At 33.1% G+C, this 27,694-nt stretch overlaps 4 protein-coding genes across 4 annotated transcripts; 2 read left to right on the forward strand and 2 right to left on the reverse strand.

The window, feature by feature from the left end:
• The first annotated feature begins 881 nt into the window (after positions 1-881).
• Positions 882-3,206, forward strand: LOC122603394 (60S ribosomal protein L15-like). The gene is made up of 4 exons (XM_043776081.1): positions 882-989; positions 1,135-1,301; positions 2,260-2,457; positions 2,755-3,206. The coding sequence occupies exons 1-4, from the start codon at positions 986-988 to the stop codon at positions 2,998-3,000; spliced, it is 615 nt and encodes a 204-aa protein (XP_043632016.1). The 5' UTR covers positions 882-985; the 3' UTR covers positions 3,001-3,206.
• An 8,180-nt stretch (positions 3,207-11,386) lies between these two features.
• On the forward strand, positions 11,387-16,025 carry LOC122603644 (leucine-rich repeat receptor-like protein kinase TDR). The gene is made up of 2 exons (XM_043776410.1): positions 11,387-14,265; positions 15,257-16,025. The coding sequence occupies exons 1-2, from the start codon at positions 11,613-11,615 to the stop codon at positions 15,664-15,666; spliced, it is 3,063 nt and encodes a 1,020-aa protein (XP_043632345.1). The 5' UTR covers positions 11,387-11,612; the 3' UTR covers positions 15,667-16,025.
• A 4,797-nt stretch (positions 16,026-20,822) lies between these two features.
• On the reverse strand, positions 20,823-22,718 carry LOC122605391 (probable aquaporin TIP5-1). Its single transcript, XM_043778333.1, has 3 exons — positions 22,130-22,718; positions 21,741-21,994; positions 20,823-21,336 (listed from the first exon to the last, which is right to left on the reverse strand). The coding sequence occupies exons 1-3, from the start codon at positions 22,254-22,256 to the stop codon at positions 20,950-20,952; spliced, it is 768 nt and encodes a 255-aa protein (XP_043634268.1). The 5' UTR covers positions 22,257-22,718; the 3' UTR covers positions 20,823-20,949.
• Positions 22,719-23,063: 345 nt separating this feature from the next.
• LOC122605392 (peroxisomal membrane protein 11-4) lies at positions 23,064-23,880 on the reverse strand. The gene has a single exon (XM_043778334.1). The coding sequence runs from the start codon at positions 23,803-23,805 to the stop codon at positions 23,134-23,136; it is 672 nt and encodes a 223-aa protein (XP_043634269.1). The 5' UTR covers positions 23,806-23,880; the 3' UTR covers positions 23,064-23,133.
• Between the last annotated feature and the right edge of the window lie 3,814 nt (positions 23,881-27,694).

Below are 27,694 nucleotides of genomic sequence, written 5' to 3' on the forward strand. Positions count from 1 at the left end.
TACAATGAGTAAAAGATCTAACTCTTAAATGTTATACCATTTTTAACCTCCGGAGTTTTTCTGATTCAATGAGGATCAAAAGTGTTATTAACTAATTCTTTAGTCAATAATAATGTCATCAAAAAAACTTATTGGTGAATAATAAAAAATAAAATTCAATCAATGGTCATTATTTTTTTAATTTAAAATTAAAGGTTTTGTTTTAATATATATTAAAGATTAAAGATGTTATGTTACCAAGTATTTTACAACTTGATTGGTACATTGTACATATACTGTATCCAGCAATCTTTAAGCACAACTCAAAGTTCACACATACCCAAATAATCACGTAAGCCCCAAAGCCTGCACTGTGTTTTTGAGTTTTTTTATGGAATGAAAAGAAAGGAAAGCAAATGATTACAAAACAAATTGTGTTCATGAGTTTAATTTAAGGGGTGGAAGGGAAGTGAAATGAAAAGAAGTGGAATGATTTTTTAGTTGATTTTGTCTAAAAAAATTTCTTCCCATATATGGGATGATTTGAAAGGAAGATAATATCGCTTTCAATCATTTCTTTTCATTTATAAACCAAACTCAAGAACACGGTGTTGTTGTATACCTTTTTATAAAAATATATACAATCATAAAGTTTAGGTCTTGTGTTTTAGGAAAAAATAAATAAATTATAATAATAGTAATAGTAATAATAGCAATTGTGGAAGTAATTAATCATGTTATCACTTAATATGCTGTTCTACAAAAAAAAAAAAAAAAAAAAAATGCTACTCGTATCACTATATTAATACCTTTGAAAAAGAAAATTAGCCTTGTGATAAAAAACTAGTCCAAGCCCAATAACTAATGGGCTGGTTATACAGTTTGGATCCGACCTATTAAGAAACCCTAAAAATCCTATGCATATAGGTATTTTTTCTGTTTTTATTTTTGCAAGCAGCAGCTCCATATCCATTACAGAAAGAAAGGTGCAGACCAACTGGTTAACATGGGTAAGAAAGAAATTATCATATGCCTCTTTTGCGATCTCTGTTATATCTCTTTCACTTTACTATTTTTATCCTACATATATATATAAATAAAAGTAAATAATTGAAATGGGATTGAAGTGATTGATATGAAATAAATGAAAAACAGGGGCATATACATACGTGTCGGAGCTATGGAGGAAGAAGCAATCCGATGTGATGAGGTTTATGCAGAGAGTTAGGTGCTGGGAGTATCGTCAGCTGCCTTCTATTGTCCGGGTCACTCATCCTACCCGACCCGATAAGGCTCGTCGTATGGGTTACAAAGCCAAACAGGTTTTCTTCCTTTCTTTCTATCATTTTTTATTTACAAATATATGTCATCCTTTATAAATGTTTATTTATCATTATTAGTAGAATTCTTATTGTATATAAATCTAGTTAGGCTTGGCTGTAACAATTTTCATATACATATATATGTCTTTTTTTATAAATGTTTATTTTTTTATTATTAGTAGAATTATTATTGTATATAGATCAAATTAGGCTTGACTGTAATTTAGTACTTGATATCTATGCATTTGTTTTACTGTACAAGTAAAGGAACTTACATATGCTCGATCTTTTATAATGATGTTGACGATGTTCGAACAAGAGATGGATTTGTACATATACATATTACAACTCTGAATAAACTAAGATTTATATTTGGATAAAATCAAATAAAATGAAAAGGGTACCGGGTAAGACGAGAAGTAAGATGAAGTGATGGTTAAAGATGACTACATTTAAGCGGGCTATAAGTATAACTTACAATGTGTTAGAGTAAGCTGGAATGACTAGTTCACACATAAGTGAGGTCGCTTTAGAACTAAAATATAACGGCATCCGCCAGAAGGGAAAACCTGGGCAACAATGTCGTCGTAGAGGATGGATGCTGTAATAAGTTTATTCAGTGGATGATACAATACACGAGAACGTGTGATACCCAATTTACATTGCTGAATATTTTGTGAGAAACCAGTTTTTGTTTGAGCTTCTTTTATATTCTTTTTCCTATGGATCTTTCTGATGTATGGTATAGACCCAAGTATACAATTTTTCATTGTTGTGCATTGTTGTTCTGTTTTTTATTGATTTTTTAGAGATTTATGTTTGGGGTATCATCTGAACAAGTGATCAGGCTTATATTATGTGTTGGAAGATTGTCTTGGATATTCTGACTTATATCATGTGTTGAAACAAAGATTGTATGCTCTTGGATGTTTTGGTATTAAGTTGGTTATGCTTGCAGGGTTATGTCATCTACCGTGTGCGTGTCAGGCGTGGTGGACGAAAGAGGCCTGTTCCAAAGGGTATTGTTTATGGAAAACCTACTAACCAGGGTGTGACTCAGCTGAAGTTTCAACGTAGCAAGAGGTCCGTTGCGGAGGAAAGAGCTGGAAGGAAGTTGGGAGGCCTTAAGGTCCTCAATTCATACTGGCTTAATGAGGTATGCTTTTTCAGCATTCTAGTTAGTGTCTACAATCAAGCAAGCAATGATGCGCGGATAAACGTATCAAACATGCAACTTTTTTGACACCAAGTTATCATCTTTATTCCTGATGCAACATACCTATTTATTTGTTTTTCTTTAACCTAAACTTAGAGTTTTTCACTTTCGTTTACATGAGGTCTCTTTTATCACTGACTTCATATGGTCTATTGATACAATTGCAATCAGGATTCATTTCTTGCACCCTTCATGTATTTGTAACTTATCGGTTTCTAATCTTTGCTTTAACTGCAGGACTCCACTTACAAATATTTTGAGGTGATCTTAGTCGATCCTGCCCATACCAGTATCCGTAATGATCCTAGGATCAACTGGATCTGTAACCCAGTGCACAAGCACAGGGAGCTTCGTGGTCTAACGTCTGCTGGTAAGAAATACCGAGGACTCCGTGGAAAGGGACATTTGAACCACAAGCAACGTCCTTCGAGAAGGGCTACTTGGAAAAGGAACAACACCCTTTCCCTTCGACGTTATCGTTGAAAACTTTATGCATGTTTTATGGTGGTTTCATCTATCATCAGCTTAGACTTAAAATCTTTTGTAAGGATATTAATCTATGTGGCTTGAGACATGAGATCTTTCTTGAAATTTTGATACTTGCTTCTGATTGTCTGTATCTGAGTTGCAGCAACATTTCGATAATGTTATGGAATGGTACTTAATGCCGGTTTTCTTTTTAGAGTCAATTCAGTGGTCTGTATGAAAGGGTATAAGTAGGCAAGGTGGTTTGATTTAAACCATGTCAAAGTTAATTAGCTACTGATCTTTTTTATAGAACCAAACTGAATGCCATCTATTTACTGGACTCCTAATATACGACTAAACTTAATATTTGAATCCAACATTCATTGTTGAGTGATGTTCTTATTATTTATGGCTTTATTGTGCCCTCAATACTCATCCAGACAGGGTTCCGCTTATGTGTAAAAAATAACATGCTCGCTATTATAACATAAAGTAAATGAGTGAGGCACACCAACCAAACGATCCGTAAAACGGGTCTCCTTTGGTACAATCTTCTCCGCCGAGTGTCATATCTTGCAACTTTGAAGTGTCAACTCAACTTTGCAAGTGCTTGATATCGGACTACTAATAACGTTCCGTTGTCTTTGTTGTAGTTGATGTGGTGTTTGGGACGCATATTTTCTATTATGTGTTTTTTTGACCACTTGATTACATCGCATTAACTTGAAGTATCCCACCACACAACTCTTGTTAAATACTGTAATGCAATGTTTCCAAGTATGTTCGTACTCCAAACAGTAACTCAGTAAATGTCTTGCTCTACCTTGCGATTCTGCAAATACCCTAAATAGTTTTGGTCCATGAGTGGTGCTTTGTCTGACATGATCCCAGTTTAAAGTTCTTGAAAATTAATTATGAGCTTGCTTGGAGGCAATCAACAAAGTTCACTGTTTTGTTTCAGTATGAACTTGCACCTATTACAGCTTATAATAATGGAGTATTATCATATTGTAATGTAATTGCACTAGTTAGATTTGATTTGATTTCAAAATATGTAATGGAGTGAAATCAAGACCACCTTCTCCACAAAGATCTTCACCGCATTCTCCACCCATTCTATAATGGAGGAGCACTAATATAATCTCCCCACTCACTTCCCCCATTACTACTAACCCTTACACAACTCTAACAACGAACCTATCCATGATATCATTAATTGTATATTACAAAAAGGATTACGAGATTGAATCATGTCAATATATACAATCTATGATGACTCATTTATAAATGTGATATATACTTGTGTTTTACAGTACTTATTAAAGAGAATGAAACATGTCAATATGAGTTAAATGCATATAAGAACAACATATTAATTTGCTTTCATTTGGAGCATTGTACTCACATCATAAACTATGTAAAAGAATGTTAAATAATGAACATAAATTTGCATAGTATAATATGAAACGCAATCAAGTCCATCTAAATCAAAGACTCATCTTTCCGAAGTAATTTGTAAAAGAAATATCTCATCCATTTAACTATATTCTATGATCTGGACAATTTTTATTCTTAGAAGGCCAATGAGTAATGCCAAATCGCCAACAACTATACAATGCATTGTAGTACTCTTCAATGAGGCCAGTGCTAGTACTGTATGACATGCATAAGTGAGCTAAAGTTGTAGACTTATCTAAGGACCATACGTTTTCATGACAATCTAGATAATATGGATTTGAATCAAACTTATATTCAATTGAAACTATAAATACATAAAAATAGAACATGTGGATTTTCATATATTTTTATAAAAAAAATTGCAATTCGTAGCCTTCAAAGTTATATATGTATAACATATAATAGAATGTTAAACATGGAGAAAAAAAAAAAAAATCTATCCCCTAAAAATATACAACATTTTGTTAAGCCTTATTCATAACCGTAATGAAATAGCAAACTCCTTTTAAAAAAAAAAAACATTTATTAATTCAATAATTAAAGGGCACCGGTGATGGAGTGGAGTGGGCCACCGAAAATAGGGTTGATGATTTGTAGGACTGCCCCAATGGGCCAACGGGTCCATTAACCAGTGACATGAAAGCAACTCATGCAATTACTAATTATATGCAATTGAAATCTTACCCTTTTAGTTTGGTATGATGATTAAAATGTAGACTTCGTATTTCTGCCAATCAACCAAAAAGAAAACTGGTTTCAAAAAGGGTATGAAAATACTTCCGATGTTCCATCATGACACTTTGGCTTCACATGTTACAATTTCATGGATTTGTGAAAATGGCATCTAAGATATTTCGTAAAATTGATGTAATACAGTTCAATAGATGATAGACAATCCATTAAACTAGTTTAACCTGGAAATTGAACTGAATTACTGTTTTTTAACTTAACTAAAAATTGTACATTAACAATTTTTTTTTTATGTACATTAACTTAATTAATATATTTAACGAAACATATGTGAATATTCTATCACCCTAAGCTTAGATATATCATGAAAAACAAAACATTGGGATTTTGTAAAATATGAGAAGAACAAAAATTGAAGTTTGCTTTATTTTATGGATAAATAAGTAAATTCAGGCATGAAAGTTAAGTGGGGCTTTAACCCATGGTATATATTTTCACCCAAAATCAGCTTTCTTTTTTAAGATACCATCATGGAATATGACATATCATTTTGGACCCACTATCAAAACCCTTTCTCTAAATTCTTCAATGTTTCATTATTGCTCCATGTTTATCCAATTTCCAAATTAATAATAAATGACATTTGTTCTTTACAAATTGTTTAAGTAGGCAAAGCTTGAACACATTACATATAGTCTAGTTAGATGAACAAAAGGTAATCAACTTCTTTTAATTAGTTACAGATCAATAAAAGAATCTAAGCTTTGCTCAATTCATCAGGGGTGACGTTTAACGCTTATGCTACGAATTAACTAATGTTAATTAAAGATCTTAATCGCCATATTAAGCCATACAAAAAACACTCTTCAAAGTTACTTTTAACAAAGTTTAAGAAGTTATGAAAATAGTAATGTCACATGTAAACTTGGATCCATTGTTGGTTAGAAAAGATAAATGATGGTGTTTTCCACTAAGTCCAAATGTTCATAAGTGTGCATGGTAGAAAAACTCAAAAAAGTCATAGCCCATGGAGTGATGAATTAATGTAGTCTAATAAAAGTCAGAGACATATAGAGAGGGTGGTGCTATGGCATTGGGGTTGGTCTACTTTATTTGTTGTGCCTAAGCCATTGGCCACATTCACAGGCTTTTACTTTTACAATATTATGAATGAATGATGCATGCTGTTAAAGAGTCTCATCACACATTCCCTTCCTTCTTCTATTCTTTATTTTTGGAATTATACAACTCCGTAGGTACCATCGTTTTCTATTCCAATGGCCATCCCTTTCAATAATTGAAGTTATTGTTTATTAGTATCTTTCAAATAATAAACAATCGACATATATACAGAATATCCATATCTATATCTATATAGAATGAAATTTTAAAATACTCTAAGAGAAAGCTAAAGTGTGGTTACTTTTTTATGGAGGTTGGTTGGTTTGGTGTTGGCCCATTAATGGACATGAATCAAAATAACCCGCCCTGTTGTTCTTTTCTATCTCTTTTGATTCTGGAAGAATGCTATACCAATTCGATTTCTTTCTCTCTATGATATTAATGTGATTTGTTTTTATGGGCAAAGTAAGTGTCGTTTTCTTTGTTGAATTATTATTGATTTGATTTGATATATTGTGATGTTAACATTTGAAGCAGGAAATGTCATTCATCATCAAAAGATTACAATTTTATTATTCACGTGTTGATCAAGACCATCCAATTAGCTAGCGGCCCATTCTTTACATGTATATATTAATCGGGTCGGATGATTTTACTTTAAGGTTATCCTATCTGTATAAAAGATTAATTGGCCTAATGCAGAATGCACTATAAGTTAATTGTATACATTCAACAATACCTTAAATCATCAGCCCCTAACAACTTTTCGTTTTCAACCAGATAAGATGAAACCTAGATCAGCCACTCCAGCACTCGCTGGGTAATAAAAGCTCTTGCCGGGGGGTGAAGTCCTCTGTGATCCTTGACTTATCGGGGGTAGTTTTGAGAGTAAGATCAAGTATGACTAGAATTAGTGCCGTAAAAAAAAAAAAAATTACATGAAACATAGATCCTACATGTCTGATTGAATAATGTTCGTATTTGACATTATTTTGTACGAGTACATGAGTTAAACAAATAATCCCAAATATAAATGGAGGGAGACCCCAAGACGTCATTTTATTATAAATCCAATGTGATATTAGCTCACTTGGTAAAGGCTATTGTCTTTTGAGGTAAGGACCAAAGTTTAAACTTTAACATGCTGTTATTTAGTAATATTTGGGGTAGTTTATAATTAGTGTAGAATTTATCTTTCAAAAAAAAAGAACTAGCCGATTATGATTAACTAGGGAAAGTGCTCGCGCATTGCGGCGGTGAGATGATAGGGGTGATAGGTCATAGGATGTGATAGCCAAACGCTTTATCCGCACGGGCTCCGCCTTCACATTTAAAAATTCATCAAACGTATATCGAATTACATCTCTAATGAAAAAACATAAAATTTTAAGAACACTCATACAATTTTTATAATTTATAGATATACGGTTTTTGAGATAAAAGATTTTAAATGAATTAAATGAATAAAATAATTTATGGAAGACAGAAAAAAAAAATTAGTGGTTGAGATTTGATGAAAGAGAACAAAATGAGTGATTGAGATTTAAGGATATTATAACGTATATTAGCTGAATTTGTTTAAATTAGTAAATAACAAATAAAATAGGGATATTTTAGGTATTTCAACTTATGAATTGAGATTTTCAAAAAGTACAAAATGTTTTACGTTATAAGATATTATAGATGAGTAAAAGTTTACTAGGTTCGGTTCTTCGTGGTGCACTTGGTTTAATGCGATGAATAGTTTTGAATGAGTTGTCGTATGTAAGACATGATCAATTGAATTGGTCCCAAAGTCTTAGAATAGCAAGCTACTGGTGTTTGTACGCCATAATCGGGACAAAAGGGTAGAAATGTATTGGTAGTGGGTACAAAATTGATTGAAGCTTTGCATCAACAGTATGGACCAGTTACAAAGCTGTGAAATTTGGGCCATTAATTTTCACATTCATTCGGGATTCCAGCCATTAATAATAAAAGTGCTTGATTTGCTTAACCATCCATCCATACATTCATTAAATATTTATTATTAAGTGGTTAGAAGTTTACAACTAGAAGTGGAGTAGTGAAGAGTATATAGAATTGATTCCCAGGTCCGCATGTTAATCAAGCTTGGTTATGTCAAAGAAAAAATTACAATAGTAAATTTGTAAATGAACATATTATAAAGCTTCATTCTTCAAATTTCTAAAACCACAATACCAACAAGGGTGTGTGTATTTTCTCTTATTTTTTAAAGACCATCAATATGTTATTCCAAGAGGCAAGGGCAACTAAATATCTATATCTATACTATCATATAAAGCATTTTGTTTTTTTTTTTTTTAATTTTAAAAGATAATTTAAACTACCTAAATTACTCTCTTTCTTTATTCACTAATTTAAATATATCTACCTAATATACCTATAATAACCTTAAATCCCAATTACTAATATTTTTCTCTCTCTTACATAAATCATTTTATTCCTCTAATTTATTAAAAATCTTTTATCTCATAAACTGTATATCGATAAATTATAAAAATTGTATGAGCGTTCTTAAAATTTAATGCTTTTTCATTAGAGATATTATTCGATATACTTTCAACGAATTTTTATATCCGAGTACGGAGTCCGTACGGCTAAGACATTTGGCTATCACACTCTATAACTTATCACCTCACCATCTCACCGCTGCATTGCGCGTGTACTATTGCTCGTATATATCAACTCATGTACAAACTTTTTCATTCCAATGGCTATATCAGTAATAGTTTTTCCATTTGATCTCTCCCAATTAATCAAGCGACCTCTTATCTAAATTTTTTTGTCTTGATTTTAATAATATTTGCCTATATAAACATTGTACGAGTAACGAGTAGATTGTAGTAAATTAATTGTCAGTAGAATCATATTGTCACCAAACGTAGGGAATTGATGATTAAGAATTGAGTAAATTTTAAAAATGATGTTGTCTTGCAACATTTATATAGCACGCAATATATCCACTATAAAAGTGATACCAATGATGATAACGAAGGATCATGATATCTAATTCTTTGTATATGTTTAATTGTTTTTCAAGTTTTAAAACAAGGGTATCAACATAATACATGAATTTTGCTAATGTGCCCATGCATGTACGTGTTTAATTAACATAGAAACAAACAAAACGTATCCTAATCAGCGATCAAAGTGATTCTACTGACAATTAATTTACTACAATAAAACGTGTTTAATTGTTTTTCAAGTTTTAAAAAAATATCCATAACACTTTTTTAAACTACTCAATTTGAAACAACAAAACGTTACTAGGATTTTAGGGAAAAAAAACAAACTGGATAACAACCAACATAAGCTAGTCCCTTATCAGCTTGGATGTATCCTAATCAGCGATCAAAGTGAACGTAGCTGACTCACTGATCAAATTCTGAAGGTCACGAAGGAAAGCTATGAGAATGGATGATATATTTGGACGTTGGATATTCTGTTGCTACAAAGGAGACTTTGCATGGCGTGTATCATTTATTTGTTCTGCTACATGGCAATTTGTGATTGTATTATTGTTTGTGCCTATCATCTTGCTGATGACTTTATTTATTTATATAAAATTATTTTGCCGTTCACAAAAAATGTCTTAAAAGCAGATATGGATCAGTTTACAAAACAGTCATTAATATGTGTTTATATTATTTAGAGCATGGTACCCGTGCAATGCGGCGGCGAACCAGTGATGACAGTGGTGGCGACATCTATTGGTGTAGGTAAAACGTAAAAGTATCTTATTTAAAGGGTTAGTGGAGATATTTTATAATATAATTGACTAATGGTGTAATTTGATATTAAGGGTTGATGATGATTTAATTCATTAAGGGCATTATGGTCAATTCGCATGTCCCATTTATGTAAACATAGAGGTTATAATTTTTATATAGTAGTATAGAAGTAGGGATGAGCCGAAAATCCCGAGTCCCGTCCCGATCCCGGTACCGGGAAGTGGTACCGAGTCCCAAGTGGGATCGGGACCAGTATTAGAATTTGATGGTTTTCGGGATTGGGACCGGGACGGGACCGGGAAAATCCCACGAACTACGGGATTTCCCGGTACCGTCCCGATCCCGCCTTATTTGGGACGGGACCAGTACCACATTTTTGGGATTTTCGGGACCGGAACCGTCGGTATCGGGACTGGTACGGGACGGGACCGGTCCCACGCCCATCCCTATATAGAAGTATAATTATATAGAAGTATAAGTATAGATATATGTTTCAAACTTTCAATGCCAATAGTTTCTACACTTTGATATATTATGACGAATAGGATTTTTCAATTCAACAAGAGACAAAATCTATAAACAAGAAAAGAGAAGGGTCATATTCAAGGATCTTAAAACAAATGGAATTTACTTTGTCGAATCAAAAATATTGTTTAAGTTAATATAAGAAATGTGATCTTAGGTCAGTTGGACATTAGAAAATAGAAACTTTCTTGGATCCTGGGAGGAACAATTGCAACTGCCACCATATGCAGCCAAAGATAAAGCTTAAAAAAAGAATAACCAGGAATAATCATGAAAAGTAAAGTTTTGAATATGAAATCCCAAGATAAAACCCTCAAAAGTTTTCTTGCTCACAAACCCACCACTACATTCCAAAACAACTTGCATATCTTTAAAGGTCCAAAAATACTATAATTAAATTGATGCAGAAGAAATATGTCTTATATTTTTAAGGGATATTTAAAAGCAAATTGTATTCATTTAAATTTACGGACAAAGAATTTATATAAACTGTAAATTGATATGACCTTTTCTAATTCATGGTATGCGGACAGAACGAGTCTTTAACCAAGGCTTATAAACTCATTTTAGACCACCGTCAATGTTATACCTAGTAGGTTCGAAGTTAAGACCATTTTAGAATGTTAACCATTATATTGGAGGTCTTTTAAGAGATCTATTAAAGAACATTACTATTTAAATTCTAACATAACAGATAAAAGTACAAAAAAGTAAATTAATTTGGGAATAATGAAGTGTAATAAAGAAAAGGAAAAGGTAAAGGCAACAACAGAGTAGTTGTTTTCAAGTTAAGCCAGAACAAAAATGTGTATAGAAACTAGGAACAAGTAGTTGTATAGAAACACAAGTAGAAAGAAGTAGAAAATCATCATCATATTCATCATCATCATCATCTTCAATCACCAAACATTTCCACTCAACAAAAGAAACAATCATCATAAACATGAACATAAAACATCATCTCCAGCCAACCAGCACTCCTAAAAAGCAACCATCAAACCTCTTCATTTCATTCCATCCTTAAAATCAAGAAATCTCATTCTTCCTGCCCACAATCACATATCACAATTAACCACCATGAATCACCTTATGCCAGCATTCAATCTCTTCATTATCTTCTTGTTCCTTTGTCTACCCGTTTTTTGCTCAGCTGCCACGGCTAACCTTCCTCTCCAACTTGTTTCACTTCTTTCTCTTAAGACATCTCTAACAGACCCATTGAATACCTTTCAAGATTGGGATCCCTCGCCTGCATTATCTAAACCAGGATTTGAACCCGTTTGGTGTAACTGGTCTGGTATAAAATGCAACCCGAAAACATTTGAGATCAATACATTAGATATCTCCAACAGAAACCTCTCTGGAACCATTCCAGATAACATCAAGTACTTAACACACATACACCATTTAAACATCAGTGTCAATTCTTTCTCAGGGACTCTACCACAGTCCATTTTCGAGCTCACTTTTCTTCGCACTCTAGACATCAATCATAACTATTTCAATTCAACATTTCCACCCGGGATTTCGAAACTCAAGTTTCTTACTTTCTTTAATGCATATAGCAACAATTTCACCGGGCCGTTGCCCATAGAGTTTGTTGGCTTGCGTTTTTTGGAACATCTTAATCTCAGTGGAAGCTACTTTGAAGGTAAAATTCCTAAAACTTACGGCGGTTTTAATAAACTGAAGTACTTATACTTGGCTGGTAATAGCCTAAGTGGTGAAATTCCATCCGAGTTAGGGCATATCACATCTCTAGAACATTTACAAATCGGATACAATGCTTTCTCTGGCACGGTACCAATAGAATTTGCTTTGTTGTCAAATTTGTCTTTCCTTGACATTTCGGGTGCAAATCTTTCTGGTGAATTTCCTGTCACATTAACTAACTTGTCGAAGCTAGAGACGTTGCTGATTTTCAAAAACAACTTGTATGGTGAAATACCATCAAGTATTGGCAATTTGAAAGATGTAAGGGTCCTCGATTTGTCGAATAATAAATTCTCAGGGAGCATACCAGAAGAAATATCTTCATTGAAGAATCTAATGGAGCTGAATTTGATGAACAACGATTTAACAGGCGAGGTCCCAGAAGGTATTGGTGAGCTTCCGCGGCTTGAGTTTCTGTCTCTATGGAACAATTCACTCACTGGAATTCTGCCACAAAAACTAGGTTTGAATTCTAGATTACAAAAACTTGATGTATCTTCAAATTCTTTAACTGGTCCAATTCCACCAAATCTGTGTTTGGGGAACACTCTAGTAAAACTCATACTCTTTTCCAACAAACTTTCGGGTGCTATTCCATCATCTTTAGCTAACTGCACCTCGCTATTGAGGTTTCGTGTGCAAAATAACAGACTAAACGGGTCAATTCCTGTCGGGTTTGGGCGTTTACCTAATATTACTTTCATGGAGATGAGTGATAACAATTTCACGGGACCAATTCCATCAGACTTAGCAAATGCGGTTAGATTAGAGTATCTAAACATATCTGGAAATTCATTTGGAAGCGGATTACCATCAAATATCTGGAGTGCACCAAGTTTACAAATATTTTCTGCTAGCTCAAGTAAACTCACAGGTAAAATCCCAAAGTTTCAAGGCTGTGATAACTTCTACAAGATAGAAATCGCGGGGAACCAATTGAGTGATAGCATTCCTTGGGATATTGGTCATTGTATGAAGTTGATTACATTGAACGCAAGGCATAATTCATTGACAGGCATCATTCCATGGGAAATCTCGACTCTGCCTTCGATAACAGAAGTCGATCTTTCACATAATTTCTTTACTGGTACAATCCCTTCTACTTTTGGTAACTGTAGTACTTTAGAAAGTTTCAACGTTTCGTACAATCAGCTCACGGGGGCTGTGCCTACGTTCGGGCCTGCATTTTCAAGTTTACATCCGTCTTCATTCACCGGAAATGAAGGACTTTGTGGTGGAGTACTCAAGAAGCCGTGTGGTTCTGAACCTGAAGCAGACATAAAGCCACAGGAGCCAAAGAAGACTGCTGGGGTGCTTGTTTGGATATTAGCTGCCGCTTTTGGTGTAGGCCTTTTCATCCTCCTAGCCGGAAGCAAGTGCTTCCGTGCAGCATACCAGCGACGGTTCGTGGTAGAAGAAAGAGAGGTTGGGCCGTGGAAAATAACTGCCTTCCAGCGCTTAAATTTCACAGCAGAGGATGTGGTAGAGTGCTTATCAATGACAGATAAGATCCTCGGGATGGGATCCACTGGAACTGTGTACAAAGCCGAGATGCCAAGTGGTGAGATCATAGCCGTTAAAAAACTGTGGGGGAAACACAAGGAGACAATCAGACGAAGGCGAGGGGTTTTGGCCGAGGTGGAAGTTTTAGGTAACGTGAGACACAGGAATATCGTGCGATTGTTGGGATGCTGCAGCAACAGAGAGTCCACGATGCTATTATACGAGTATATGCCTAATGGAAGCTTAGATGATCTGCTACATGGAAAGAACAAATGTGATAATTTAATAGCCGATTGGCTAACTCGTTACAAGATAGCATTGGGCGTGGCACAGGGGATTTGCTACCTTCACCATGATTGTGATCCAGTGATCGTTCACCGTGATCTAAAACCGAGCAATATCCTACTGGATGGAGAGATGGAAGCCCGAGTGGCTGATTTTGGTGTCGCAAAGCTAATCCAATGCGACGAATCAATGTCCGTGATTGCCGGATCCTATGGTTACATTGCACCAGGTACTTTTCGTTTAATCTCGCTAACGACTTTCACATCATGCACTAATAGTTGTAAGTTGGTACATCTAGAAATATTGAATTTGTTACTTCATCTAGTAGTACCTTTTGATCCATTTCTGATAATTAGGAAGTTCGATTCACACAATATCGATTTTTATATGCATTCAACTAAAATATAAGGTCGATGTAAATGGTTTCTAATCCCGTCGTAAGAAAGGTACAGGAGATGTGAGATGTAAACACTAGCATTTTATCCGTGAAGACAGAGTCGGTTTCTAAAAACTCCGACCAAAATGCATGTGAGATCCTAGTAAAATAAAATATAATGTCAGTAACAAAATCTTATGTCACGCCACAAGTTTGTTTGGATACAAAATCAACTGTTAGTAGGGACATGGAATAGTGTGTGATTTTAGTTCTTTGTGTATGGTGACGTATGAGGTTTTTATATGTTCACTAGTAACCCTGAAGGTTGAAATTTATTCTATGAATCATCCTTCCAGGTAGAGTGTAATCGTGTACAACTATCAAAAAGAAAGGACTAGTTTTGTAAAAGAAATTTGATTTGGCGCCAGATAGTTGAACTGTTTGAAGTTTGCTAGGCGCACTAATGCGCGTGAAGTACCTTTTGCTTTTTCATAAGTACTTTTTGCTTAACTATGGACCCCCCTGCTAGATTTTGTCAAATAATCTAACGGTGGATAACGTTTTCAAACCAAACATATTGGCCTGCACAATTATCGTTACAACACTGTCGATCTTTCTTACAAAATCTGATTTTGACATTTATGTGTTCTATTATTATATACAGTATTTTACAAAATCTATGCAAAGCATTTTTATAGAAACAATCAAATTTGTTTATTTTGTTACATTAAGGTTAAAGTTCATATGTTGGATTCTGTCCTTCGAACAAGAAAATTATTAGTTCTTTCAAAGGTTACAGTACGTTGAAACTTTATGAGATGCTAATTTATTTGATTTTGTGCAGAATATGCATACACTTTGCAAGTTGATGAAAAAAGTGATATATATAGCTTTGGAGTGGTTCTAATGGAAATAATTAGTGGTAAAACATCGGTGGACTCTGAATTCGGCGATGGGAATAGTATTGTGGATTGGGTGAGGTCAAAAATGAAAAGCAAGGAAGGGATCAAAGACGTATTGGATAAAAACGCAGGGGCTTCGTGTAGCTCAGTTAGAGAGGAAATGATGCTGCTACTAAGGGTGGCATTACTATGTACAAGTAGAAACCCAGCTGACAGACCTTCGATGAGGGATGTGGTATCAATGTTACAAGAGGCAAAACCAAAGAGGAAGTCGCCTGATAATGGTAGAGTGGTGGTTAATACCGGTGCTAAACCTCCCCCACCACCACAAAAGGAGACTGCGGACTGTTGATAAATTCGTCATTTTATTTATTTTTCTTAGTTAACTTTTAATTTTGGGGATCACTATGGGTTTGTTCTTTTCTTTTTGCCTTTTTCTTTTTAGCTTAGTGGTGGGGATTGGTATAGAAGAAGTAAATTTCTTTTTGTAATCGATGAATGAAAAACGTCAAGTCGTGGGTCAACTATTGTTAGGGTGATTCTTGTATTTTACGAAATGGCTTGATGTATGTGTGCATTGAAAATGGTCTAAAAATTAGTGAGGATGATGGACTTGTAGAAGTACAAACGTTTCCTTTTTTTATCCACCCTGAAACTTAAACTGTTGTCTTGAATGATTAATTTTAGTTTTAATTCAGGATAAATGTTACAGAATGCAAAAAGCGTACCTAAGTTAACATATGATGAAGCTGACGGCCTATATCAGGCCAAATGTCAAAGAAACTTAAATTTGGGAGTAGAGATACGTATTGTGATCCACATTTAGGTCTATCGCCCAGCGAAGAGGTAGTTTTCGCAATTGCACATTTGTTCGGAACAGTGAAACATTCATGAGCCGGATTGCTTTAAGAATGTGTTGTATTTCATCTTCATGTAAGTTTATAGTATACTCATATTCTCACTTAAGTTACTATATATTGATTTTGTTCCACATTTGAGTTACTTTTTTGTTCTTCATTATATGGATTTGAAATTTGAAAGTATGATAGGGTTTTTTTCCATGCCTCTTGCAGTTATAGAATGGTGTTTTCTTAATAGGTTTTGAGCATCAAGATGCTGTCCTAAGCAAGCAGAATACGTAATTACGTATATAAATTAAGTTGCAATCCGCAAAGTAAACACCTATTTACAGTTTCACACACACAAAAATTATATAAAAAAATAAAAAAAAGATAGTCACCATTTAAAAGTTAAGTAGAACATGTTGGAATAAACATGGTTCTGTAAAGGCATTAAACATATTTGCCATTGATTTCGGGTTCTCAAAACAAAGTGATTGGGTAATGATGGGATGCTGTGGCTTGATGCACGAATTGGAGAGGAGAAAACACACGAAATTAAGGAGGAATTGTGTGTAGGGATTAACCTAAACTTAGGATTAATCACCCTCTATTTATAATGAGAGTAATTACACATTCAACCCCTTTGGTGTTTAATGTGTGTACCATTAGTCCTGTTAGTTACAATCACCTAATGAGAAACCCTATACTACGTATTTAAGAGTAAATAAGTCCATCATATATTTACTTAAACATAGGGATTTCAGTTATCGTCAATTATCATATCAGGAATGATAAACGATCAGTGGCGGTCACACTAACGTGGTTCCAACAGAGCATCCATACCAAAGTAAAAAATGAGTATTGAATTGCATTACCGTGATGGTTGAGTCATTTCGTCGAACAGGTTGTGTGCATCACTCAAACCTCCCAAATTTCAACACTGAAAAAGAAAGTATATAAATAGCCCATCCAGCAATAATATGCGAAGAAGTAAATTAACAAATCCAATTTGCTAAAATTCATAACCTCTGAGTGATTAAAGCAAGGTGGAGCTTTGTCGCCACAATTAGCACTAAACCAGTTTGATTATGGTTATTGGTTAGTATACATTATGTACTCCCAAACTAATTAAATCTTTTCTGTCAACAATATTGGGCTGGCTGGTAAACTGAGTTGGGCCAAATATAGATCAGTCGATGCTAGTATATTTCTCCTTCATATGATTGATTTAAGATTAACGATTTTTAAAGGACCTGTTGTAACTTGTAATCACGTCATATTAATTTATGTTTATTTAAATGTTTAGTTGTGAAAAATATTTTTCAGTATTTTATTTTTAACTCTTTAAAAAATGGAGGGAATTTTAATGTCTATAAAACAAATGAGAATTCTAAAATGCATTCAAATTAAAATACATTATTTTCATTTCAAATTTTAAAAAATTAAAAAATTATATTGAAAAAATAGAAATGAAAAATGAAAAAAATAAACATGTAAAGGATAGAGTGATGAAAAATAAAAATAATAAACGGAAAAAATCAAAATGTTATTTTTCAATTTGATGTTGTAAAATGAAAAAATGATATCTGTTATTTTCTTAGAAATTTTTCCGAAAACTTATATTTGATACGTATTTTTAAATTACTTTTTAAAAAAAACAGAGTATTTTTTACAACTAAACATGACTAACAGAAAACACAAATTTTATAAAATAAAATTTTGAAAATAAAATTACCAACATAAAAAAAAAAAATTTGTTAAACGCAACCCTTAGGGCTGCAATTAAGGTGAATTAAATAGTTGTACACTTCATATAAAATTTAAGGGTAGACTTTTGATATGGGAGGTACAAAATTTTTTATACACAATAAATGATGTCCTAAGGGTTGCGTTTAACATTTTCATTATCTATATACTAAAATATAACTTATAATCTACAACTTCCTATGCACATGGTACAATACACCTAATACGATCCCTTTAACCTATATACTAAAAGGGGTGAGCAAAAACCGAACCGGAAAATCAAAACCGAAAAAACCCGACAAAACCAAACCGAAAACCGCACGAAATCCATTGGTTTGGTTTTCGTTTTCTAAAAACCGAACGGATCGGTTCGGTTTTCGGTTTCATATGCCAAAAAACCGATCAAAACCGAACCGAACTAAATATATTTTATATTATTTTATTTTTATATCATATTACATTTATATTTATTACTTATAATTTATAAATATGTTAATAATTTAATCTTTTTATCTTTTTATTGTACAAATCTATACAAATTGTATATTTTTAATAAAAACATGTAGTAAAAACAATTCGTTTTATAAAAGTTATGCAAATTTTAACACCTAAAAAATATAATTACTTAATAAAAAGCTTCTATGTAGCTGAATTTTTATATCATATTTTTTCTTAACAATTGAAAGTTAAATTTATAACATAATATTTAAAAAAACCTAAAAAACAAAATTTATTAAAAAAACCCAAAACCGATCCAAACCGAACCGGAAAACCGAGAAACCGAACCGAACAAAAACCGAATCCAATGGTTTTAGTTCTCTAAAAACCGAATGGATCGGTTTTGGTTTCGGTTTTAGGGAAAAACCGAACCAAACCGATTCATACTCACCCCTAATACTAAAAACCAACTGCTTTTTTACAAGACTTTATGCATAATGTACAAGTTACATGACTTTCAGCATAATGTACAACATTATTAACCTTTTGGATCTGAACCAGACTTTATCCCAAATTCCCAATTACAATACACACACGCCCTTTTCTCATCTTTTCTTTTTTGACCCTTCTTCATTCTTCATAATTTACCAAGTCTTCAACCACCACCAGAACGCTCGTCGCTAACATATGCTGATAAGTCAATAACATCAGTTTGGTACACTAAAGAAACTGCAAATGATATTTACACACTTAAGAAAAAAACCAAGGCTTATACCTTGACAAAAACATCAAATCTGGTAAAAGAAATGAATTAACTTAGTGAAAAACATATCTGCCGTCTCTGTTAGATTTTCCGGTCGCCCATTCAATGAGATCGTACCTTCCCGTTGCATTTTCCATAACGGCACCATCCCGTTGGATTTTCGGTCACCCACACCGCATAGAACGAACCACGGCTCCTTTCCTCCATCTTCTGCAACAAGAACAAACACTTTGCAACAAAGTTAATTGTTTGACAGGATCTGCCATTATGACGACGCGTTTGATACAATGAACCACCTCCTCCGCCATATATTGCTTTAAACTTGCATTTAATTTAAAAAATTTGGATTTAATTGTAAAAACCTTTGATATGAAAACAAATTAGAAGGGAGATATTCAAGAAAAATAGTATTTGTTAAAGGTTAAAGCTATGAGGAGATTGATATGTGTGTGGGGAAACTATACTCTTTTGTATCTCTGTTTTTTTGAGATATAAAAACCACCGATGTGAAATTGTAATGTATGGATGAGATGTAACTTTGAGGATGTAATTTTAGCCGTTAATTTAAAAGTGAATTCCAAATGTACATCTGTGTTGTGAAAGTCAAATGACTCCATATGTAAAACTTTGTAAATGCATGTATATGAGTCATACACTCATATAATACACCACAATACTTTTAGCTTTATAATATTTATAAATTTAAGCTCTTTATAATATCTATGAATTTAAGCTCTACCCAATTTACAAAAGTAAAGAAAAATCGTGCTATTGTGACCACAAAACTTTAACTAATTTTATAACTTGGAAAAAAAGTTAAGTTACGCAACAACAATCAACAACGACAATAACAAACATATCATATTTTAAAAAAAGTGGTATATGTGTAAATTCCTTTTGCTGTACTTTTTAAAGAGTCTTGAGACTCAAAACCGTTTATGGTTACCCATGAGAGACTTTGAGACGTAGACAATTTTATCCATTTTTAACATAATGGGTAATGCAACTACTCTTTGGCATAAAGAGTTATATAATTACATCGCGTTATGTATGTATCAGTGACATCGTATATTTTTACTACAAAAATGTTTTAATGACATTAGTCAACAGTATAGATAATTATCTCCGGGACTAACGCCCGGGGCAATATATCTAGTTGTTTACTAATTTTAACCCAACTAATGCAACTTTCTCTAGCTACGTGCTAAGATAATAATATTTCATTGCCTATGACTATAATTACGTACTTTTATGCATCAAATACAATCTTTACTAATCTTCCTTTATATCTTATAAGCTTTGTAGCTTGCATAGATATACTTCACCCAATCAACCCCATTGTATACCTGCACCATCTATATTTATTTTTTGAAATTTTAATTGGCCACGCTATTTAACTATAGTTGTGTAATTAAAATTTTCAACTAAATGTATGTTAAACATATGTATACAAATCTGTATAGAACAAAGATAGTTTTTAAAACAAAGTACTATCTTGAGCCATGGCTAAGAAAAAGGTACACATTGCAACAATGGGTATAAAGCTTTATACGATACGTGAAAGTGATATGGTTTGAAAAAAGGTTATAAAAAACAACAAAGACAATATTTATAGACTGATATGTTTAAAAGAGTATAAAATAATACGTCAAAGCTTATAAATAACATACTTAAGCCGGTCTCATCTTACGGATAATTATACTAGTCTAATCTAACGCATAGAAATAAAAGACAATATTTAATATAGACTGATACTATTATTACACAATTATTAGTTAAACTAGAATTAAAACAAACTTTGGTCCAAATTAAATAGTTACAGTAACTACAATTGATAATCAAGAAGTTAAACGCCAATGCCATCGGTAACTCCCCGAATAGAATCTTCAGGCGATTGAGAAGGAAACACCACAGTATCATATACAACACTTGCAGCGCCTGCTCCAATCAAGGGTCCGATCCAATACACAGCCTGATTCCTGAAAGTCCCACCAACAACAGCAGTCCCAAAAGAGTACGCCGGGTTCATTGACCCGCCTGTAAACGGGCCAGAAGCCAACACATTGGCTCCTGCTATCAACCCAATCACCAACGGCCCCATGGTACCAAATGCTCCACGTCTTGGGTCTCCGGCCGCGTAAACAGTGTACACCAACGCGAATGTCATTACCCCTTCTAGAATTGTTGCTCCAAATCCTGTCATTTCTTGTGGAATCCCATGAACCGGAAGATCCTAGACAAGATCAATAAAAATAATTTAATACTTTACACAATGCTCTTTTTTTCCCCAAAAACTTTTTTTTTTTTTTGAAGGGAGTTTGAGATTGCATTATTTATAAGTTAGTTTCAAATGGATTATTTCTCTCAAAAACTCTAATACGAGTAATTTTATAAATACACAATTTCGCTTGAAAATTTTGTCCTAAATAATTAGATACTTGAAAATTTAACTGATTATTTGCAATTTAAATTTTAAAACTTGGATGATCATATCATTGCAAAAGCAATCCTATATACTAATTAAGAATATGTACTGACATTATAGTGGATAACGAATAACATGATGAATCTATGTATATATATTGTAAAATAATTTAATTATATTTAAGGAATATATAATATAATGTGTGTACGTACCGTGGATACAGTCATGAATTTCAAGATGACACACGCAAAGACGGAACCAAACATTTGAGAAAGCGAATAGCATATTGCCAAAGGAATACTAATATGTCCCCCTACCGCCATCCCAAACGTGACCGCTGGGTTGACATGACCACCAGAAACATTAACCGAAACATAAACAGAAACCGACAACGCAAAAGCAGTTGCAATCCCTGTGGCTACAAGGCTAGACGGATCAACGATTGCTGCTTCCGGCATCATCTTCCCTACAAATTAGTACGTACAAACAATTAATTAATTAATTAATATAGACTCATCCATTATGCATAACAATTTAACAAACACATAAAATATATAAAAATGTTACACATATAGATAGAGAGATATATGTATATCTATACTTGAAGACATTGCGGAGCCGGTTGCTGCGAATACAAAAAAGAATGTGGAGAGAAACTCTGCGAGATACGATCTCATGGCTGTGGGAGTCATCGCGTGTTCAAATCTGGTTGCTAAAGTAGACGCCATGTTGAGGCTATATAAACTTTGATTAAGAATAAACAAAAAAATTCCTTGTTCTAATTAGCGGGCGAATGTTGTGTAATTAATATGAATTGGAAGCAGTGTTGGTATCGAATGTCCGGTACGTTGATGTGAAAAAACCAGATTATGAAGCGGTTTTGATTTTAAGTGTCGTCCTTGCATATAAATCTTTTCAAATGTTAACCGCCACTTTCACACGTGGCCTTTTATAATTGGTAAAGTTTGCCATCCGTTTTTACTTGCCCTTTCATTTAGTTTTAACTTTCAACTTTTTTTTTCTTTATAATTCGAAGACATACTGTATTTGCTAGTAACTTTTTTGGTAAGTATCAACCCGGCCATCCTTAATTATTACTGTAGTAAAAAAAATTTTTAAAGTAGGACTCTCTAAAAAAAAACTCTTATTAATTCACCCTTACAAATGTGAGAAATGAGACTCGAACCCAGGTAGATCCTTCTAAAGTTAAATACTTTACCAATGGATCAAACTTTTTTTATCATTTAAGTTAATCAGCAGCGGTATCTTTATAATAGTTTTGCTTCTTTTCTAGGATAATTTATAAAATAAAATTAAGGATGTGATATAAAGCCATGATAATCAAAACTTACTCATATTAAATTTTGAATAACGGAAATTTGGTTTTGAAGTACAAACATACCTTCTTGTTAATTAATAAATCCTAACAGACCATGTTACTTCAATTATGTGTGATACTTGGCACTCGGTCCAAAGTATTTGCAGATCTATCTATATTGTATATGGAAGAAGATTGGAAATTATAACAGCCAAAATAAGAAGATGCAAAAGTAATATTTTTTTTTAAAACGATATGTATATATAATACATGATTATCAAAGTCTTTCAAGTAGGCCAATTTCTATACCAGCCGGCCCATGCAGAGACCAACCCACTAATTCCAAGTGATACCGCATGATTACAAAATGGATTGGGCTCAATCTCAGCCAGCCCAATAATTAAGTCAGCCACATTAGCAGCCACAGCCATTAATCTCATCACTCTATCAACCTTGATCTTCTTAATTTCATCAACCTTTTCCTCTGATTCTCCCATTTTTATTTTTCGTTCTCGTTCAATCCCTTCTTTGATCATAATATATTCAATAACACAAAAGAACACATACCCAAGTGATTCCCCGAAAGCTGATATATAACTCATTCTTTTGGCCAAATTTGCATCAATAACGCCGGTTCTTGATAGCCACAAGATATGGTCAAAAAAGAAATAAACCATTTCCCCTGCGTTGGCAAAGACCGAAAGCAGCCTGTAACTCGGGGTTGGGCCCGGGTTTCTCCTTAGGGCGTTGAAACCCGTGAGAAACCGTCCAGTCCTGAAGGCTTTTCGGCTTAAACCTGATGCCACCTCACACTGTTTGGCACGATGGGCTACTTTTGGATTGGTGGTTTCAAGGTGCCAAACAAGAAGTTTTGAGACATATTGGAAGGTTTTGACTAGCTTATCAATGCCATCTCTCTTTGCTAGGAATATCACTAGCTTGTCTACTTTGTCATTCATGGTGTTGTGTTGTGTTGTGTGAGCTCTAAGGGTTAGAAATTGTGTGCCTCATGAAGAAGAAATATTGGTAAGGGTTGGAGGGAGAGCCACAAGTTACGGGTAGTTTTGGATAAATAATTTTATTTATGGATGGACGACATTATTTTGATATTATCCTACACAACAATATTTTGTCATCTACGTACGTATATTATCAATGAATCAAACCAATATATTAATATATTTATTTGTATTTAAATCAAGTGTAGCGTTATTTGATAAATTAGTTGTAAATTTAATCCTTTTCTCAACACTTTTCTTGTGTTCACCTATATATGGTTCATTGTCAGCCATTGATATTCACAACAGAACCATGCTAGTTTTTCAAAAGTGTATTATTTAATTTGATTTTTCTTACGACTTTTTCCAAAATCTATATTCGGATTATTATATTCATCTGAAACAATTAATTTTTATTACGAGCTATAACTATATAGAACACTAAAGTGAATTATTGCACACGCCATGTTAGCACACCTGGTTCTTCTATGGTGATTATGTGTGATTCTGGCAAGTACCGCCGTACCGGTAACTTTATCATACCCATAAAATGAAAATAAAAGTTCCATCAATGTGGACCGTAATGTGAAAGAGGAAAATTGGAAAAGCTAGGAAACTGATGTATCTTGGGCCCCCATTATGGGCTATTACTTAGTCCAGATTGTTCAAGAGAAAATTTGCCCCGAATCCAACACCCATAAAAACTAAATCCGTAGATATGGTGCAAATTCGATTACAACCTTCATTTGCCAATAAAAAATTGTTGTAAAATATTTCAAACGTCTACCTTATTACGAGTATTTTAATTTTCTTTCAAATTACAATTACATTATTTCTCACCTGATACTTGATATGATGTAGACATATTAAGTTTTCGTTATAACTGTTACCAAATTAATACTTATAAATAAGACAATTTAAAATTTAATGATACTATTAATTTAGAAAATGTTTTGTATCATAAATTATTAATTAAATATCTATGTTAATTATATTTTTTATAAGATAATATAAAAGAATGATATGAAGTTAAATGTAGATATTATCTGCTGAAAGTTTTTCTTTGTTACAAATAATTAATGACATATTAACTTTGTATAATATCGTAATTCAACAAATAATATAGATAAAAGATTTGAAAAATTGTGATGTTGTATGGACATCATGATTTAATTACTCTAATTAAAAATTAAGTTTTATAACCAATTCCACCTAGACCAAGTGTTATGGCTTGCACGTGTTGTTTGGTTCTCAAACGGCGCAGGTTCGAAACATCACTTCTTATTTCAGCTATATGCCATTCAAAAAAAAAATTATCCTTCATACTTCTCTATATATTTAGGGATTATATGGTAAATATTGATGTATACGTGATATATGGGCGTGCATCGGGATTTAGGCAATAAGCATGTATTTACTTCTTTAGTCCTTCAAGTTTTGGCTTTTTTATACACGAGATTAAGAACCCGCACGTTACGGCGATGAGATGGTGGGGGTGATAGGTCATAACGTGTTATAGGTTATATAGTGTAATAGCCAAAATCCTTAACCTTACGGATTCCGACTTCGGATTTAAAAATTCGTCAAAAGTATATCGAATGACAAATCTAATGAAAGAGCATGAAATTTTAAGAACATCCATATAAATTTTATAATTTATCGATGTACAGTTTTTGAGTAAAAAGATTTTGAATAAATTGAAGGAATAAATGATTTATGGAGGAGAAAGAAAAAAATGATTGGTTAAGATTTAAAGAGAGAAAAGTGGTATTATAATTATTTTAGGTAAATATATATAATAGATAGAAAGGCAATTTGGGAAAGTAAATGTTGAAACTTAAAATTTAGACATGGGGAATTTGTTTTCCAATATAGTTATACATATAGGGGTGTGTTATTTTGAAAACTCATAAAAAAATATAAATTCAATAACCATTATAGATCACACATTCTTTCTCTATTTCTCTCTCTCTTCAATTAAATATGCAAATTCATCCAAATCATTTAAAATGTTTTATCTCACAAACCGTAAATCGTTAGACGAAACAAAAAGCATGGGTAGTCTTAAAATTTCGTCCTCTTTCATTAGAGATCCAGTTCGATATACTTTTAATGACTTTTTAATTTTTGTTTTCTTTTTGGTACTTACACATAACTTACACATGTGTAGGTTGAACAAAAACTATGATTCGGAGCGGGTTTCGCCCTTAAGGATATTCATAAACCAAAGCTGGTGGTGATAGGTCATAGGGGGTGACCGGTAATGGGTGATCTATCTAACGGGCTCCGCCCTTAGCCACTATGGCTCCGCCATGGACTGACGGGCTCCGCCCTTGGCCACCATGGTTCTACCAAGGATTAATGGGCTTCGCCCTTAACCTTCATTGTGGTGTACATATGTTCATTTATTAATATATATGTGAAAACAATGATCTTACACATGTCACGTACACAAGTAAAAGGAGGGGGAAAAAACAAAAATTAAAAAGTCGTCAAAAGTATATCGAATTGGATCTCTAATGAAAGAGGGCGAAATTTTAAGACTACCCCTACTTTTTGTTTCGTCTAATGATTTACGGTTTGTGAGATAAAGCATTTTGAATGATTTAGATGAATTTTATTATTTAAATTAAAGAGAAAGAAAGATTAGAGAAATATGTGGTACAAGATAGTTCTTGAGTTATTTTTTTTAATGAGTTCTTAATAACCGTTCCTCTATACATATATGCACAAAGAATTTACCTTATTTCTCTTTTTAACATAGGAAGTTGATATCTTCAAAATGTTCATCACTTATATTCACTATTTTAAAAATATCCATTTCATATATTTATAATACCTCGATACAATTAATTTACACTACCTCTTTTTACATAAATAACATAGACTATCATCACTTATTGCGGCCACTAACCTTTCATCGTCGTTGTATTGTGCAGACATTCATTAAATTTAAGTTAAAACATGAGTCTCGAATATTACGGGCATTATCTAAAAATAAATCAAAATGGGATAAGACTTAAAGGTCCATGAAACAAATTTTCACAAAAATACAACTTTTAAAATTGTTGGGTAAACTTTAAAAACACATGAAAACCAATATTTTACGTTTTACCTTTGATACACATTAAATCAATCTGTGGACTACGCATCGTACACGAATATCAAGATTCATATCGGCTATATATAAGTTGAGTTTGTAAATTATTTTATTCAATAACTAAGCTTGAGATAAAACGGTCATGGTAAGTGTATTTTTTGTGTTTCGTGAATGTAGATGTGAGTTTCAATATTTATTTAATCAAACGGATATAGTATTGTTGAATTTTTTTTTTTCTGTTCTAAAATAATAATAATAATAATAGTAATAGTAATAGTAATAATAATAATAATAATAATAATAATAATAATAATAATAATAATAATAATAATAATAATAATAAAGTATTATTGATTTTGTTTCAATATGATATAAAAAAAAGGCTTTATCATCCGAATTGTTGATTTTGTTTGAATATGTTTTTCATTTTAACATCTTTTTCTTTAGTTTTCGTTTAGATAAGTTTTTAAATTTTAGTTTCCGATGTACTCGTATGTAAATCAGCTGATTAGGACATGTACATTTTACATATATTTGACACGTGTAAATATGGATGGCCGATAAACGAAGTACGTCAGCATGGTTGCCATGTCGGATAAGTGTGGGTCCGGGTATATTCGTAGCGAGCGAATGTTGATGGAAATTGCACACGAAAGGTATTATCCCATTCGGATATTCGAATATGCTTCTTTCCCTCCCGCTTCAGATTGGCTACTCAATGATTTCTTCTCGTAAGCCGGCTGCTCGAAT

Source organism: Erigeron canadensis, chromosome 6 (assembly GCF_010389155.1).
Source record: "Erigeron canadensis isolate Cc75 chromosome 6, C_canadensis_v1, whole genome shotgun sequence".
NCBI lineage: Eukaryota > Viridiplantae > Streptophyta > Magnoliopsida > Asterales > Asteraceae > Erigeron > Erigeron canadensis.

Coding starts and splice junctions, on each gene's coding strand:
- LOC122603394 (XM_043776081.1), top strand. Junction 1,302..2,259: donor TGGGTTACAAAGCCAAACAG/GTTTTCTTCCTT, acceptor TTATGCTTGCAG/GGTTATGTCATCTACCGTGT. Junction 2,458..2,754: donor ATTCATACTGGCTTAATGAG/GTATGCTTTTTC, acceptor CTTTAACTGCAG/GACTCCACTTACAAATATTT.
- LOC122603644 (XM_043776410.1), top strand. CDS start 11,613: ATGAATCACCTTATGCCAGCATTCAATCTCTTCATTATCTTCTTGTTC. Junction 14,266..15,256: donor CTATGGTTACATTGCACCAG/GTACTTTTCGTT, acceptor GATTTTGTGCAG/AATATGCATACACTTTGCAA.
- LOC122605391 (XM_043778333.1), bottom strand. CDS start 22,256: ATGGCGTCTACTTTAGCAACCAGATTTGAACACGCGATGACTCCCACA. Junction 21,995..22,129: donor CGGCTCCGCAATGTCTTCAA/GTATAGATATAC, acceptor ACTAATTTGTAG/GGAAGATGATGCCGGAAGCA. Junction 21,337..21,740: donor AATTCATGACTGTATCCACG/GTACGTACACAC, acceptor GATCTTGTCTAG/GATCTTCCGGTTCATGGGAT.
- LOC122605392 (XM_043778334.1), bottom strand. CDS start 23,805: ATGAATGACAAAGTAGACAAGCTAGTGATATTCCTAGCAAAGAGAGAT.